The sequence below is a fragment of the Phaenicophaeus curvirostris genome, chromosome 12 (assembly GCF_032191515.1).
Source record: "Phaenicophaeus curvirostris isolate KB17595 chromosome 12, BPBGC_Pcur_1.0, whole genome shotgun sequence".
Taxonomy (NCBI): domain Eukaryota; kingdom Metazoa; phylum Chordata; class Aves; order Cuculiformes; family Cuculidae; genus Phaenicophaeus; species Phaenicophaeus curvirostris.
This window is the reverse complement of record NC_091403.1, coordinates 14,507,546-14,525,596: the sequence shown is the minus strand read 5'-3', so window position 1 is coordinate 14,525,596 and position 18,051 is coordinate 14,507,546. Positions and strand designations below refer to the sequence as shown.

The following is an 18,051-nucleotide window of genomic DNA, read 5'->3' as shown; positions in this document are numbered from 1 at the left end:
GTGTCTGCACAGCCATCTGCTCCGGGAAGTGTGACATGCAGAGATACTCTGATATACAGTCACACATGTAGAGCAGAGGGTGTTGATTGTGCTTCTCTGCCCGTATTCAGGCCATCCTGGACTATGGGATGTACTCTCGTGAAGAGGAGTTGCTACGGGAGAGGAAGCGAATTGGCACCATTGGGATCGCCTCTTACGATTACCACCGAGAAAGTGGCACCTTTCTGTTTCAAGCTGGGAGTGGAATTTATCACGTTAAAGATGGAGGGCCTCACGGATTCACTGTAAGTATACTCATCACTCTTGTTTTCTTCAATGCTCCTTTCCTCTGGCTAGAAGCTCCTTTGGCTTGGTAAAAGCAGGGCATAATTGTCAGTTATTGCTGCATTAGCACGACAAGTAGCCTTGATAATCCTTGAAACTGGAGAAGTCCCCCATAAGGATGCATTTCCATGACTGTAGAAACTCAGATGGTGAATAACAAGAAATAGTAGAAACTGTGTCAGCAAGGCAGGACACCAGATTTTGTTGATTTTTTCATAAGCAGCAATGACAATAAAAAGAAACACAAAGGCTGTGATGATCTGTGCTCTTTCATGTAGTCAGTAGTCACGTTGGAGGCAGCTTTGTTCCCAAGCTGTGGTTTAGAGGTCACTGTTCAGCAGTCAGTGCTCTGTGTGTGTTACAAAATTTGGCTGTATAACCTGCAGAACAAGCAGCCTTTACTCTGCTAGTGCTGAAGCTGAACTTCAAAGCTGGAATAATTTATTATCATAACAAATGCCTAATGTATGTCTCTTCCTGTTGTCAGGGAGAACTTAGTGTACCCTGATTTGGTTTTGGAGGACAAGATCGTGTGTTCTGCTGGCCCTTTTTTAGGGTGCTGTTTTTAAGAGCGTGCCAGGCTTCTGTAGGCAAGCTGCCTTCTGATTTGCAGCTAACACTCAGCACTGGGGAGAGAGGCCCTCGTGGGATCTCTGCAGCCATGGTAGAGGCACAATATGAAATATCAGCATAGTATTTTTCTATGTTTAAAATGGATAGATTGCATTTTAGTAAATCTGCGTCTTTGAAGTCAGGGTCCCCGCTACCATGGTGTTAGAGACCTGCTGACAATCCAGTTTAGTTTATCTAAATGTCCGTGTGTTGTCACTTTTTACTGTTCTTTGCTTTTTTCTTTCAAATAGCAACAGCCTTTAAGACCCATTATGGTAGAGACCAGTTGTCCAAATATCCGAATGGATCCCAAACTTTGTCCAGCTGATCCAAATTGGATTGCATTTATCCATAGCAATGACATCTGGATATCTAATATAGAAACCAGAGAAGAAAGGAGGCTAACATATGTGCACAATGGTAATGCGTCCTGAATTAAAGTCTCTGCACTTGTTCTTGCTAGACTGAATTAAGCAGTGGTACTAGTGGTTCTCCTGAGATCTAGGGGAATGGACACTGTTTATTCCACCTTTTTTGTTGCGTTCTATGTGTTTAGTCTAGTGCAAATATTGTGGAATTATTATTTTCCCTGCACTGTGGGATCTGGCAGAATGAGTTATTTGTTGAATACATATGGAAAGGCTTTTATCCTGAGACACAGTGCATTCCTTTTTACTGCAACAGCCCTTTTCGTGTGGAGGAGCTGTGGGTGGAATAGAGCTGGAGTAAAGCTTCTGTCAGTGAAATCAAGCTCCAGGCCTTTTAGAAACAATATAGACAGTTCCTGAGTAGCACTGTGGCTTCTGCTGGCTCCTCAAACTCAGTAACTTAGGGACTTGCTTCTTACCCTCTCCAGCTCTGTTTTAGACACGTTCTGGAGGAAGGAAAATGGGAAACTGCGGGTAAAATGCTTTTCAAATATTGATTGCGTTTCGTATTTAAAACATACTTTATATTTAAAGTATATTGTTTAAATTTTAGTTAAATTTCTGACACTTCATAATAATGCTTTAGCTCATTTAAATGTTAAAATATTATGTAAGTACATTAAAAAGAAACTGTAGCAATGGCTCCTTCTCAGATGATAATTATTTATGGAGCGCTGCTAAGTTACCTCCAGGGTAACAGGAAAAATATTGAAGCCCTATGGGTATGTCATCCTATTAAGCTATTACGTAAGTCAGTTACTTTTGGTTCGTACAGTGAATGAAATACCAATGCTATCATTTTTCTGAATGTTAAGATTTGCAGTTTTGGTTGTTCCAAAAGGATTGTGGGTTTTTTTCCTTTCATTTTCTGAAAAGTTGTGGTTCAAATTCACTGAGCTCAGGTGAAGACAACATCATCTTTCTTTGACTAGTGCATAGGAAATCGAGAGACTAACTAGGTAGGAGTGAGAATGAAGGGTGCCTTTGCTTCCCTAAATGGAAGTGCAATGTCAGTTAGGATTAGGTCATCCCGAAATAAATCAACAGAGCAGCATGGAAGAAGAAAACAAATCTGCTAAGTCAGATTTATAATCATGTAATTGTTCCCTGGGGCTGAACTTGGGCTATGTTTGGGATAATGAAGAACTGGTTTGATTCTGCAGCACTTCATGAACTAACTCTTTTATGTCTTTTTCTAGAACTGGCCAATGTTGAAGATGATCCAAAATCTGCTGGCGTGGCTACTTTTGTGCTGCAGGAGGAGTTTGACAGATACACTGGCTACTGGTGGTGCCCAAAGGCACAGACGGGTAAGTGTGGTAGATCCAGTGTGTCTGACAGGCAGAGGTATGGGTCCCCCTGCCATGCTGTCCTGTGCAGTTACTTTTTTCTGTTACTTGTCTTAGAAACCTTATACTCGTAGCTCCTTTTGGAGTATCTGCAGTGGTGGGCATGATACAGCTGCCGTGTGAGCACATTACTGGGGGAAGAGGCTTTCCTTCTCACTACAGTGGTAGGAGTTGTAAGAGTCTCAGTGTTTTGCTTAATAAAACGTGAATCACAGTCTTTGGATTTTAATTCATCCTACCAACCTGCCTGTGCTCCTGGGAGAATATTAATACCTGTGATATCCAGTAATGAGAGCTGTTCTGACCAGGGAATGCTAATTCATTTACAGCACTGAATGGGGGTAAAGTTCTTAGAATTCTTTATGAAGAAAATGATGAGTCAGAAGTGGAAATTATTCATGTCACATCACCCATGCTGGAGACAAGAAGAACAGATTCCTTCCGGTACCCCAAAACTGGTGAGAGCCTCATATCTTACATCTCTGTTTCTGGAAGACACATGTTTATTCCATGTGCCTGACAGCAGTGAGGCCCTAGCCTAGAGCAGGGGCTGGTTGGAGAGGTGTTGAGTAGTCTTTGAATTGTTGTCCAGGTGGTGGAAATGGTTTCGGGGAAACTTCTGCTGTGGAGGTTAGTTTAGTCACTGGTGACTGTGCTGTGGGCTTACGAAGAGCTGTGAGTCTGGATCTCTCAGGAGTTGACGGAAACCCTGATTATCACTATTTTGGAGATGCTGTCTCAAATCCTGGCAGATCTGAGTTGCTGAGGAACTGATTCTCATTACAGCCCTGTATCTCTGGGGGAAAAGCTGCACATTTATGGCCTTTTGATTTTTTGAGAGGATTTCTGTTTAGCTGCTGGCAGCACCCTGGTTGTTCAAGTTCTTTTGGACTCTGGTCTCTATGATTGCTTTTGGACTTTGAACAACAAACTTAGCATGCTTACAGCCTACCAAGAAAAACTGCTATTGACATATTTTCAAACAGTAATGATCTGGAGGTTTCAGCAGTAAAGAGATGAGGGCATGCTTGAAGTGAAGTGCCATTAGAGGCAGGAAAGTAGGACTTAAGCAGACCTGCTAAGAGCTGATCCACTGTCAGGTGTACAGGGCAAGCTGGAACTGTTCGACCCTTGTTCTTCTGAGATTTCTCTGCTGATACAGCAGGGCATGTTGCTCACAGATAACAGCGGTTCACTCACTTTCCTCACTCCCGAAATCTTCATTTTTTTGGAGAAATCTCTTTTCTTTGGTGGACCTTCCCAAGCTGCAGACTTCATTGAGATGTTGTGGATTCCCTGATCCACTGGGAAAAGTTTTCTGCTCATGATCCAGATTTGCCACTTGTTTCAAGGATGGTGAAAGGCTGTGTTAGCCTAGGAAGAAAGAGATGGCACCTCATGATTTTTTCAGTGCTTGTGTACATCCAGATTTCCAAGACTACTTTGCCGTAGCTCTGTTCAGTGCTAAGTGTTAGCAGTTTAGGGAAACAAGCCAACAAAAGTTCCGATCTCTTTAAAAAAAAAACCCCTAGGTTTTAGTTTATAGGTTTTTTTAATGTGAGTTGCTCTAATTTCTAGAGATGCTTTTTAGCACTCGATCACTGTGTACCACCTTGAGAATGGCAGCCGAACAGTAAATCAAAACTTGCTTTGCTATCCCAATCACTCCTGACCATTTATTCCAACTAGTATGTGCTTCCTTTGACTGTGGGAGAGAAGAGACTGCCTGTGACAGGAGCATGGCTCTCAATCTGATCAATTTGCGGGATGAGTCTATCTCATGTCTACGGTCTCTATTTTCCCTGCTTGGTTCTGTGCAGTCTCTCACAAGTGGGCCATTTGATCATATTCTGTATGAATAACACCACAGTAATCCACAGTTTGGGCCTGCCCTCTTGGAAGCAAGGAATTGGTGCCTGACTGCTAACATCTGTTTTTATAGGTACAGCAAATCCAAAGGTCACTTTCAAGATATCTGAGGTGACAATCAATGCAGAAGGCAGAGTAAGTTCTTGTTTTCCAAATAAATATTATTTCTGTGATTCTTTTTTGGTAAAATTCATTTTCCATTTGAGTACAGATAAGCTTTCTTGGTTGTGATAGTGCAATGGCTTTGCTGAAGGCAGCGCCTTTGGCTCATTCCTGTGCAGGTACATAGTGTCATATGTGTGTAGCAATATTTCTCAGGGCTTTATGTTCCTTCCCTGCTACTGGTTTATGAACTGAGCTGCAGAAGAGAATATTTTAGGTGGGGCTGCTTAAACCTTATGTGACAAATCTCTTGGTTGGCTGCAGATATTGGGGACGTTTGATTGCGAAGAGAATACGTCACCTTGTAAAAGCATGAGTGTATGGAAAGAGATGAACTTTACTTTCTCTCCAGGATTTTTTAACAGATGCAGAAGTTTCCATAGCCCAGTCCAAGATCTTTGGACGGCTGGGATATTAATCTTACCAAACAGATACAGTAAATGCCATAGGTTATTTGGATTCTCTCTACTTCAGCCATCAACAGTCACCTGCTGGGATAGTGATGTTGATGCCAGCCAGCAAAGGCAGGGGAAGCCACAGCAACCCTTGAGGTGCCACTGTCACTTGTTCCCAGTCCCGGCAGGGTCAGACTGCATGTCATGAATTAGAACTGCATTAACTGGATGTCATGCAGGATGTTCCACATCTACCAATGAAAACACCTTACAAAATAGCTTTGTACAGATCACTTCCCCTTTACATTGGGAAACTGAATGTTCAAGTGACTTGGCCAAGATGAGCAATGGATTTGTGAGCAGCACCCAGATTTCTGGAGTCCCAGCCTTGGCTGTGCTGATAGTGTGCAGCTCTCCTGCTGTTTTGGTGTCTAGCTGCAGGTGAGGTTCAATGCCCAGTGTCGCAAAGGCTGAACAATCTAAATTGCATGAGCTGCAGAGAGGAAGTTTTCTGTGTCCAGATGCTCAACGTGCATGAAAACTGGTTGTGGTAGTTTCTCTTAATGTCACTGAATTGCTGCTTTGTCAACAGATTGCAGATGTTGTGGATAAAGAGCTAGTTCAGCCGTTCGAGATCCTCTTTGAAGGAGTAGAGTACATTGCTAGAGCTGGGTGGACACCAGAAGGAAAATAGTGCGTATGTTAATCCTGTCTCTGCTCGAAGGGTTTGGGGCAATACATTTAGAAGCAGAATGTAGTGGTCTCTGTCTTCTTCAAGCTTAAGCCTGCTTTCATTTTTACATTTCTACCAACTTGTTTGTGCAAAGGAGACAATTTTTCCCAAGCCACAGCAGAGTTCTTGTTTCTTTCTCTGGTGCCTGGCCCTACTGCTTTGCTATTTGGCACTCGCAGCCTTTGATGTACGTGTCCTCTCAGCATCTCTGTGAGAGAGAGTGCAGTGCTATTGTCCCCATTTTACAGATGGGGAACTGAAGCCCAGAGAGGCTAAATGGTTTGCCATGGTCCCTCAGGAAGCCTGTGGCTGAGGAGAGAAATGATCCCAGGTCCCCAGGCCCTAGGCTAGCACTCTAACCACTGGACATCCTTGCTCACCAGACTTACTGATGAGAAAACCTGATGTAAGTGCTGCTTACATTTGTATGTCATTTTTAACCCTATAGATGATGTAGTACAGTGTTTCTAACTTGCCAGAAGCTTCTCCACAATTGCATTTCTCCAGTTCTTGTCTCTAAAGATGGCTTTCACCTTTTTAAGGCTTTTTTCCCCCCAAATGTGGAAGAAAAGCAGGGACGCATTTGCTACATCATCTTGTAGTTTGGGGCATTATTGATAGCGCTACATGTAAAGTCATCAGAAGTACGGCAAGGTCTACTGCCAATATTTAGATGCCAGTGTTATTCTCTGTCAGGTATAGTTTTAAAACATGAGTATTTTCACAAGTGTTCTGAAATTTCAATTGAAAGTTTTCTGCTTCATTATTTCCTCTGATTTTTCTCTTCTCTTTGTCCCCTAAAGCACAATTCAAATCTGGGAGGATAGAATTAATTAAACTTTTGAACCGGTAGCACTTATGCAATATTGAAATTAAGTGAAATAGGTTCTTATGTTGTGGGAGAGATTCATTCATGTGGGTGAAATTTTACATGTGGCTTTGTGCTTAATCTGAATGTTCTTGACTCCCTCAAAATGCCTAGTGCTAATGAGTGGCTGTTGAGATTTTCAGACCTGTCTAATGCTCATGGTTGCATGTTATTTTCTCTAATATCTGTCTCCCCAACAGCATCTGGTCCATCTTACTGGATCGCTCCCAAACTCGACTTCAGATAGTCTTGATCCCTCCTGCATTATTCATCCCCATGGAAGATGATGCAATGGAAAGACAGAAACTTATCGATGCTGTGCCAGACTCTGTTACACCTTTTATTATTTATGAAGAAACAACAGACATCTGGATAAATGTAAGAATTGGAATTTCAGCCTTCTCTTACAGTTTGTTGTTCAAGACCCTGTTTGTAGCACTTGAGCAACATTGGTGTTACTGTGCTGCTTAGGAGAATATTCCCACTGTGCAAGTTCAGGAGAGGTTTAGACTGGATATTAGGAAATATTACTTCACCGAAAGGGTCTTCAGGCATTGGAACAGGTTGCCCAGGGAAAGGTTGAGTCACCGTCCCTTGAAGTATTTAGAAGACGTGTGAATGTGGTGCTTAGGAACGTGGTTAAGTGATGAACTTGGCAGTGTTAGGTTAATGGTTGGACTTGATCGTCTTAAAGGTCTTTTCCAACCTAAACAATTCTGTGATTCTGTGCATATTCTGTGCTTCTTGCTGTAAAGAGCTCACAGTGTGCAGAGAACAGAAAGATTTGGGATTTGAAAGCAGAGCTGCTCTACTTGAGGCAGCACAGTGGTCAGACAGAACTAAGAGCAGAACCCAGGTCTCTGGCGTGCTGGGGCACCCCCTTTCCCACAGTGTCACCCACTGACAGCCTCCAGCTTCTTGGTGTAGTTGCTCTCCAACAGGGATGCCAGCAGATGTAGTGTTCTTCAGCCAACAAAGATGTGTCTACATGATAATGCTGTTTACACTTCTGCAAAGATCAATGTCTCTAGAATGACATCCCACTGGAGGTGTACCAGGGTGCAGGAAGGCCTGGAAACATCAATCACTGACAGGTAGTTGGATCATTCAGCAGAGAGTGTTTGCACAAAGCCTTCCAAGGAATCATCTGTCTACAGTGAGCACTCTCTATGATGCTGTGTTTTCTCCTTAATAATAGCATGCATGGTTTCAGGATGGTGCAGAGAGTTGTCCTTTCTCCACTGTTTTTACTGGCTGGAGTGGTTTTTGACTGGCAACTTGCAGTGTGCACATGAATGCTCCTGAGTCCCGCAAAAGATAGTCCCTTGAAGCAAGAGTTCGGAAGAACTTCCATGAGTGGGAAGATTGTCAGGTCATCTTTAAATAGCCCTTCACTTGTGATCTTGTAGAGTACTGGACAGAGAAGGCCGCTGAACTCTGGCTTCTCTTGGTGGCTTTCATATGCTGTCTGTACAGCTGGACCAACCTCTGTATCTAAGCTGGGAAAGCTGGTGCAGAAGAATTTGCTTAATTAGTTCGGTGGCCAGAATTTAGAGTTACACTAGCAAAAAGCCTGGACCTATGTGGCTGCTGGCTGCAGACCTCCGCTATCTGATTTTCCCAGTAAGGAACAATGCTGTAGCCTGCTGGTGTGAACAGTGTTTTTTGTATTGAGCAGTAAGAGGAAGTTCTTGTGTGTGTCTTCGGTGCCAAGGTCCTGCTGATAACACTGATCCACTGTTTTTTCTCCACAGATCCATGATATCTTCTATGTTTTTCCTCAAACCCATGAAGATGAGATAGAGTTCATTTTTGCCTCCGAGTGTAAAACAGGATTCCGGCACCTGTACAAAGTCATCTCCGTTTTGAAGGAGAGCAAGTATAAACGGTCAAGTGGAGGCCTCCCTGCTCCAAGTGAGTGAAATTATTCTTTTACTTTAATTGGGCACTTGCTGCCAACTAGTGAGGAAATAAATGTCCCTCCAGGTGGCAGGAATTACTGCCTTATTGGAAACTCCTGCTGTTGTCCAAGAAAGCACTTCACTGTGCAGTCATTCCTCTGGCAATTGTACAGGGGTTATTCTGTATTCGGCGTGCCTTAGTTTAACCCTTAGTCTTCCTCACAGACCAGAGGGAAACATTTCAAAAAGTCCAATGGGAAATGAGCTTCCTGTGATACTGTGAAATGCACTTCATTGGTTTTTCTTTGTCAGTGTTGGACAGTTTGTGTGCTGACTTTGCCAGAGGTTAATCGTTACAGCAATAGTGTGGCTACCTCTGATGTCCAGGCTCTGATGTATCTAATAAGTGTACCTTGGTTCAGGACTTGATTTTGCAAGTAAAACCAGCGTAGTTTTTGTCAGCCTCTACAAGCAGATTGGTAGCATAGAGTCTCACAGAGAGCACAATTTGAACACACTCTAAAGACGTCCGTACAGGGTCTCCCTGTCTGAGTGGGCCACGTGTCCCTTTAAAAAACCATGTGTGCTTGGCAGTAAAACCTGTGATACAACAACTATTCAGAGAATTTCTCTCTGCTTTTAAAATACGATCCCAGTATTGCTGTATAGACAGAGATAGTAGTAGGAGAAAATTACTGTCAGCTTTTGTGAATGGAAATGCAGGAAGAGTAATTTCAAGCAAAAAAGCTTAAAGGACTATGTGTTTTTGTGAGCTGTGGACAAAGTTTGGTCTTGTTCAAATGCATTGTAGTTGTGTGCAGAGCTTCTGGAGTGTTTTTTCCACAGCTTGTGTTCTTTAAATTACAGTTTTATGTTGTGGTACTTAATTATTGTATGTTGAAGGCACTTACTGAGCTCTGCATACACAAAAAATACACATAATTTTATTAGGGTTGCTAGTTTCATGCAACTGTTGGGGGGATTTATTCCCAGAAAGCATTATGTTCTGGATTATTTAGATTTCTCTGAATGTATCAGAGTTCCTTCTCCCTCATTCTAAAGGAAATGAAGCCATCTTATAAAAGCAGAGTTGTTCTGCAGCCTGCTGCAAAATTCCCTATTGTTGACACCTGAGATTCCCTGTGCAGTCCCATTTTTCTGCATAAAACCTCTGTTTCTGTGCCAGTGACACAGAGGGGGCGCAAAAAAAAAAAAAAAGGCCACAAACTGTCCAGGCTTCAGATTGAATCCCTTGAATCCTTTAACTAGTATTTCACATCAGTCATAGTGTTTGTTCAGGGAGCTGGCAGAGGTGTGAGTCTTCTGTGAAGGCAGGTTGCTCTTGGGTTTCATCTTGTGAAAAAGTTTGGAAGGATTATTGTGACCATGGGTTTTGTAAAATGCAAAAGTGTAAAAGTCTCTGTGTTGGTTATTTGCAGGTGACTTCAAGTGCCCCATCAAAGAGGAGACAGCAATTACCAGTGGAGAATGGGAAGTGCTTGGTAGACACGGTTCCAATGTAAGTCTCTGTTCTTGCTGCACCAATTCTCTGCAAGCAGCACACTTCAGGGAGAGGATCTCTGGGGCCTCACAAATCAGGATAAGTCACATTAGTGAGGCTCTGCTCCCTGAGAAGAGTGGACCTTGCCACACCCTGGTACATATGTATCATCTAGGTTTTTTTGTCCCATAGTGTGCTTTCATCCTTCTCTACCTCTGATCCATTATTCTGGACCAGAGGCTGTTGGTTTGGCAGTATGGGAAAGCAATCTGGGCAACATTAGTTGATTTTCTTTTCCTGCATATTCCTGTGTGGATCCTTGCTGACGAGGCATTTTCCCCACTAAGTTAGAGAGGAGGAGAAAGGAGCAAAAATACTGCAAGGTAGCAGTGAGGAATTTCCACATTTTCCAGGGGGAGCAAGATATCATGATGGTGTCCAATTGCTGTCCTGGAAACAAGAGATACTCATTGAAGGGAGCAGCATAAATCTGTTAGCCTTGTCTCTTTTTAGGTAGAACACACAGTATTTGTGTTCCACTTGGCCTCCGAGCTTGCATGAGGAGGGAGAGCATGCTTTCAAAACTGCTGCTTTTCTGGCTCTGAGCTGGATAAAATCTTTGATCGTTTGTATCAAACAGCAATTCAAGGAGAGATATTTGACTGGTTTGGATTTTGTAAAGGTCATTGAAATCCTTCCTAAAGGGTAATTAGAAATGGGATTAGGGAATGAGGTGTGTAAGTCAACCTGCATTTGAATCTGTTCTGCTGTCTGCTCAGAAGGAAGGGGGTAAGTGAGGAATGTTTAACAGGACAGTGGTTTACAGTCATCTGCTGCCTTGATTTCTTTCTGGAGTACTTTATATTATGCACAATTTAGGAAAGGATCTGAAGAGTGGGGAGGCGACAAAGTATTTGGGACAGATATTCAGCATAGCAAACAACAGGGAAGACTGGGAAGAGTAAAGGACACATGCGAGAGCACTGAGCAACAAGGTGTGAAGTGCAAATCAAAACTGACAGAGTTGTGAACAGTAGAACAGCCATTTGGCTTATTCCTTGCAGATTGTTGGGCTGTAACTCAGCTTTATGGAAGTGAGACGGGAGAATGGAGGGTGAGGCTTGGAGATGGTAGAACTGGGTGTTGTTTTGACAAGAAACAATATTGAGGGATGTGTTATTTGTTTTGATTCTGACAGATCTATGTTGATGAAGCCAAAAAACTGGTGTACTTTCAAGGCACAAAAGACTCACCTTTAGAGCATCACTTGTACGTTGTTAACTATGAGAATCCTGGAGAAGTAAAGCGGCTGACAGAACGGGGTTACTCTCACGCTTGCTGTGTCAGCCAGGTACCTGTCTATCTTGTGCTGTGGCTTAATCGCCAGTCTTGTCCTTCATCAGCCAGCAGACAAGACTGTATTTGGATATAACATAAGTAGATTTTATACGTTGTGTGCTCCTGTGTGTTGTACAGTGAAACCTGGAAACCAGATTTGATCTCCCAGTGTAGTTCCCCTTCAGCTCGCTTCAGACAGAAGGAGGCACAATGAATTATGGGTTTTGCCTGAAATGGGTTATATAGTGATCACCAGAGGAGATGAGCCCATGGAAGCATTGGGTAGGGTTCCAGGCATGTGGGGCTGAAACCTGTTCAGCTGGGAGTACTTTATCCAGAAGAGGATGTGTGACAAGGTCCTTATGCCACTGCTGCTTTTCCTGTATTTTTGGCTTTGTAATGTTAATACGAGTTTTGCTAAGGACTGCGGCTCCTCAGAGTACATCTGCTGTTATCACAAGAGCTCAAACTTTCTGGTTTGATTCAGTCCATAAGCATCTTCTGAAAGATCTACATGCAGAAAGAAATGATTGCTTTTGCTTGTGCCTCTGCACTGAGGAATTTGAGGTAATGTTATTTTTCTCCCTAGGATTGTGACATGTTCATCAGCAAATACAGTAATCAGAAGAACCCACACTGTGTGTCACTTTATCGGCTGACGGGTCCTGAAGAAGATGCAGCTCACAGGACAAAGGAATTCTGGGCTACCATTTTAGATTCAGCAGGTAGTGGCATGAATGAGGAACTGGAAAGCTACAATCACAGAATTAAAGATATGCCAGAATGTGCTTGCTTGACATCTCCTGTTGTGGGTGGATGAGACTTCTCTCTCACACTCATACTTGCATGAGTTCTTGGAAGTGCAGGACTGGCATTTTCAGCTCAGCAACGAATGTGTGTAAACTGAACATGAAGGAATTTAAAGTGGGAATTACCAAGTTTCTGCTACCATTGCCAGTAGAAACAGTAGAAAGCCAAGTTTAGCACTAGGAGGGGGATTTAAGTGTGCTCATTTGCTCTGTGCCTGCTAACAAGCATGATTGTGGGGAGGAACATATGCTTAGTTATGTGCTGCTTCCTATTTGTGTCTTTGTGAGACAGTTCTTCGGCTTTTATGTTTCCACTGTGTTTGTATTCGCTCTGATCTTTCCTTCCCTAGGCATGCTCCATGTCCTGTGCTTTCCATCTATTAATATAGTGAGTCCTAAGTGTGGTTAGGGAGGGACGGGATAGCTGTAATGGCTGTGTCAGGGAAGAGTTACTACTGTGCGGTGGAGAGCAGGGATGGGAACATGATAGGACTGAGAAAGTTCCCTTAGGGCTGGGGCATTCCCAGTCTCTGCCTGGTCCCAGCCCCATCCACTGGAAAGTGTGGGTGAGCTCCATTGGGGTTGCAGCGAGACTGGTGATAGGGCAGGGCTGGAGCAGAGCTGTGTTATTCATCTGTTCCCTGTTAAAGCAGTCTTCATTCCCTCCCATGGCAGGCCCTCTTCCTGATTACATTCCCCCAGAAGTGTTCTCCTTCAAGAGCTCCACAGGATTTACACTCTATGGGATGATGTACAAACCTCACAATCTGCAGCCTGGAAAGAAGTACCCCACTGTGCTCTTCATCTATGGAGGGCCTCAGGTGAGTGCAGCGTGTTGTCAAGTGGTGAAGTGACCTGGCCTGGATCTCTCTACCGCGCCCCTTTGTGCCAAGGACAAAGTGCAGCATTTTGCTTGTTTGGTGAGTAGCTGCTTGGCCGGAGGGATTGTAAGTGTTCATGATCTCCAGATCACAGACCGAGGTACTGCCACTTACCTGAGAACAGATATGGAGTAGCAAAGCTGGAACCAGAAGAAAGGGGTGTGCAGGTATTCCCTCTTCCCCGTGCTATCTCCCCCTCTTCCATAGGGGCTCCTATTCTTTCCACTTTCCCGGTGTCTGTGTGACGGAAGCTGACAGTTACCAATGTGTGCTCAAAAGAGTTTCCTCCAAAGTCCTCATTCTCCCACTGATGACCAGATGGTGGTGATCCCCTTAGCCCTGCGTTGGTTCCCCCAAATACTCTGCGCTGCTGTGGTCCAAGACAGCTAGAGTGACACTTGTTGAAGGGAAAGTTTTTCTCCTGGAAGAGAACAGAGAGAGTGGAGAGCAGAGCTGCAAACCCGGGGCTGGATAGGCAGCAGCCCAACTCTTACTCTGCACCCATTGGTGCTGCAGCAGAGCTTAGTTCAACTCTTTATATCTGTGGCACAGGGTGGCTTGCTACTGCAAGGAGTGTTTTCATAGCAGACTGCAAGCAGGGAGAGAGAATCCTGCAGCAGAGAGTAGGGTTCTTGAGAACTTCACATTATAAAAATGTACAAAACATTTAAAGGAAAATAAATGTAAATGAAATCTGAAATTGGATTAAGAGGTAGACTCTGGATTCCATTACATATGTGGTGGTGTTACTCTATTCCAGGTACAGCTAGTGAACAATCGGTTTAAAGGAATCAAGTATTTCCGTTTGAACACTTTGGCCTCTTTAGGCTACGTTGTTGTTGTCATTGACAACAGGGGGTCCTGCCACCGAGGGCTGAAGTTTGAAGGAGCCTTTAAGTACAAAATGGTGAGTGGATTCTGGTTCTTCATTTTCAGCCACAGGCAGGTTGAGTCCCAGGGTTACCTGAGCTGAACCACTGATGTGGGGCAGATGCCCAGCACTACCTGTGTGACCCTGCCTAGATTTGGGGAAGGGAACTGAGTATGCTTGAGCAGTGGGGATTTGAGGAAGGAAAGAGGTAATGTCAAGGTTTGAGGTTTTGAACCCACTCCAGCTTGGCAGCCACAGTGCAAGATGGTTCATAAGGGAGGCTCTGACTCCCACCAAGTATGCTTTGCTGCTTACATGAAGCAGGATAGTTTTATTCAGTGTGGATTACTATTTAGGGCAATTCCTGAGTCCAGCTGGAGGGGCTGAGTGTTCAGCTATTTGTGCAGGCAGGGAGGGCCTGTGCTAGGCTCTGCTGGGTTTGTGGTGTGGTGCCATGTGTTTGGGAACGGCGTTTTCAAGCACAGAGCTAGAATGCCGCCTTGCTTTTGTAACAGCAAAAAGCGAAAACACTGAAAAATCTCATCCCCAGACAAGGAAACAGATGTAGAAAAGGATAGTTAAGAGGTGGGTTGGTGTGCATTTATTGCCTTGCAGCGGAAAAGGGATTGTCTTTTTGTACCTTGCCTAGCCCATGGATTGCTGATGAATGGGTGGGTGCGGCACAAACAGAAGCAACAGTGCTCTGGAAATCGTTACCTTTGGAAATCTTTGAAGGGTAACTTTTGTCTGGAACAAACAAAACTTAACCTTTTTCTCTTCCTCTCCTAGGGACAAATAGAAATTGATGACCAAGTGGAAGGGCTGCAGTATTTAGCATCCCAGTATGACTTCATTGATTTGGACCGTGTTGGCATTCATGGCTGGTCTTATGGAGGCTACCTCTCTCTTATGGCTTTAATGCAGAGGTCAGATATCTTCAGGGTATGTTCATACATTGAGTACTTATTCTGGTGGTGCAGACAGAATTTTTCCCTTAATGATGTAACCTCCCATAGGGTGTTCACAGCACAAAGATATTTGAGTTTACTCTAGACAAGTGAGGACACAGTGCTCCGGCACTTTTCTTCAAGACTCTTCCATTCGGGTGAGATCAGAGGAAAACCGCTTTTCTAGCACACATTTCTTCCACAATATTTCTTATTAGGCTTCCAGGCTTTGGGTATTTTTTTTTTGGTACTTCACACACAACAGATCTGAAAATCTATTGACTCTTTAAAGCTAGTGTGTGGTAACAAGCCAGAGTACCTTTTAAAACCAGCATTCAATGAGTATTGCAAGAGCAGTTATAAGTTGTTGTGTGACCTTGGGTTGTCTCCTTGGTTCTTTCCACTTGTTTTTCTGTGTGAACATGGAGATGAGATGCTCTTCCTCTATCAGCCTGTTGTCACTGTTGGACAGGCATTCATATTGAGTCTGTATGGTACAACTGTGGGACTCAGCTTTTCGGAGGCAGTGATGCCAATACAGCCTCAATAACTCATACTAACAGATGCATCAAATCACAAAATTTCATTTGTGTAATTAAGTGCTGCCATTTTCTACCTCTCCACACAGATTTGCAGCTCCTCTTCCCCAGGAGAGTGTAGTGTTTCTTATTTGAGTATAACCACCCCGAAGAGCATGGTGTGACTGCTCCATCACTGTGTTTGCTTGCTCCAGCTCTAAATGAGCCGTACTTAACCTTGACCTGATGTGAAGCTGTGATGGTGTCCATGCAGCCACCTGCATTAATGTGAGCAGGGTGCTTTTGGGCAGAACATGCTTACCATCCAAGAAGCCTTGCATGTAAGAGGAGTATGAAGCTATTCATGCAGGCCAGTTGTACTGGAATATCTGAGAGTCTGTTCTGATGAGCTGGGATGAGGACTAACAACTATTCACTTCATTCAGTGGAGCAGAGAAGGATATTTTCTCTCTGAAACTGTCTAAGAGAGCTTTAGGCTGTTGGACCGTTCGCTCACAATAACTTAACTGTGCTGCTATAGATATGGCAGTCTCTTGTCACCTGTACTGAAGGTACCTTGTACAGTCTCGGCTGTTACTCATTTCTTGTCAGCTGAGCTCTTTGTGCTGTGAACCAACTAAGAGAAATGATCCTGCTGAAAAAAGACACCTCCTTCTCTTCCTCCTCCCCTTTCCTGCCCTGAGAGAATAGTTTCTTTGCAGATTGATCTATTCCTAGATCAAATTGCGCATGCTGCTTTGTAGTGGTGTGTTCTGAAGCATCCAGGGCATGAAGACAGGTACTGAAAAGAGGTTCTTGTGATTTTGTGACTTCAGATCACTATAACCAATGGCTAGACTGCTGTTGGACAAGTCTCAAAAGGCAGAGATGTGCTAAGAGCTGCGTATTGGTCTTGGGATGTGTTTTGTTTGTTGTGGCTGCTATTGCTTTGTCTAAGTCCAATGTGAATATTTGTGGGAGGTTTAATAATTACTTGTCTCAAGTCCATAAGGATTGTTATATTTGTACTTTTAAAATACCTGCCTTGCAAGGAGTTTTCTGGTGGTTTGGGTTTTTTTTCTCCTTGATCTTTTTTTCACAAGCTTCTCTCAAGCTGATGCAGCTGTGCAAGGTAGCTTGCTGAGTCCTGGGGAGCTATCGATCCCATGTTCTGTTAGACTTTTAAATGAACAAAGATTTTCCAACCAGAAAGCATAGCGCTCTGCATTTTGTACAAAATCCGTTTCCCTCAGCAAGCCTTGTTATGTGTTTAGTGTTGCTTCACATTTGTCTGTAGGGTCTTCCTTGCTTTCAGCAGCTGCCTTGCTTTCAGCACATGCAGCGGAACTGTGGTGATACCTATGAAGTGCAGGAGGGAGAGTGAGGATTGCTTTTCTTTTTCCACTGCAGGCTGTGCGTTATAAAGTTAGCAGTGTGTCTGGGGCAATTATAATTGCACTGGCATAGAGATGTGGGAAGAAGGGGCAGCCCCAGGTCAGGGGTTAGGTGTTATCATTCCCCTCCCCATGCTGAGAGCCCTGTTTCACTTACAGGTTGCCATTGCCGGAGCACCTGTCACGCTGTGGATTTTCTATGACACTGGTTACACGGAACGTTACATGGGACACCCGGATCATAATGAGCAGGGATATTACCTAGGTTCAGTGGCCATGCAAGCTGAGAAGTTTCCTTCTGAGTAAGTCCGTTTATGGCTCTTGCTTTCTACTTTTCCTACCAGAAAAGTTCCAAGTCCCACGGACACATTTTTATCTCTCTGTTCTTGAATCCTGGAATCACAAACACTATTATTAAATGATAATTAAAAGAAAACCAAAACAAAATCCAACACTAGTAAACTGAATAGACTTGAGTGAATATTTGCATTATTACAGGCCATTCCATGTAATCCCTTTTATCCTAGCTGTAATTAAAGACTACCTTTCATATCTAAAGCAATGAGAAACTTATTTTCAATTATATGGTTAGCACTTTAGAACCACATTAGGCTAGACAAAAACTAGTTGGTCCAGATGCTTTCTGCTGTATCAGCACAGAGCTGAGACCATGGACTTCCTTGCCAAAGGGATGAAAATCAGAAGTGATTCTGAGCAAGTGTTAAGCCATTGTATTGTCTGAGCTAGGAAATACTTCTGGGATAAAGAAGATAGACAGATAAAAGGTCTGACTTTGATGTGCATAACCAGGAAGAACATTTGGAGGGGGACAGAACGGATTTGGGAAACTTATGCATCTTCAGAGAAATCACTGTCTCCAATGCAAATATTTTCTTCTGTTGAGTCTATTTGAAGGGATGCGTGTGGACTGAAATGACCGGCAGGTTCTGGGATGCTCTCTAGAAATGTTTGTTTCTTGCTTTTCTCAGACCAAACCGTTTGCTGCTGCTACATGGGTTCTTGGATGAGAATGTTCACTTTGCACACACTAGTATTTTGCTCAGCTTTTTAGTGAGAGCTGGGAAACCGTATGACTTACAGGTAAGGCCAGACCAGGATGTCAAGGTAATGTATCTGTCTTTGAGGAGTTC

General features: G+C 43.6%; 1 protein-coding gene across 1 annotated transcript in view; it reads left to right on the top strand.

The window, feature by feature from the left end:
• The window catches only part of DPP8 (dipeptidyl peptidase 8), a 28,793-nt gene that overhangs the window by 5,798 nt on the left and 4,944 nt on the right, over positions 1–18,051 (top strand). Inside the window, exons 4-19 of the mRNA XM_069867170.1 lie at positions 111–284; positions 1,188–1,356; positions 2,564–2,674; positions 3,043–3,171; positions 4,656–4,717; positions 5,732–5,832; positions 6,941–7,118; positions 8,495–8,654; positions 10,081–10,160; positions 11,341–11,493; positions 12,070–12,205; positions 12,965–13,110; positions 13,931–14,077; positions 14,831–14,983; positions 17,060–17,202; positions 17,890–18,001. Coding sequence (XP_069723271.1) covers positions 111–284; positions 1,188–1,356; positions 2,564–2,674; positions 3,043–3,171; positions 4,656–4,717; positions 5,732–5,832; positions 6,941–7,118; positions 8,495–8,654; positions 10,081–10,160; positions 11,341–11,493; positions 12,070–12,205; positions 12,965–13,110; positions 13,931–14,077; positions 14,831–14,983; positions 17,060–17,202; positions 17,890–18,001 — 2,154 coding nt within the window. The remainder of the gene's footprint in view (positions 1–110; positions 285–1,187; positions 1,357–2,563; positions 2,675–3,042; positions 3,172–4,655; positions 4,718–5,731; positions 5,833–6,940; positions 7,119–8,494; positions 8,655–10,080; positions 10,161–11,340; positions 11,494–12,069; positions 12,206–12,964; positions 13,111–13,930; positions 14,078–14,830; positions 14,984–17,059; positions 17,203–17,889; positions 18,002–18,051) is intronic.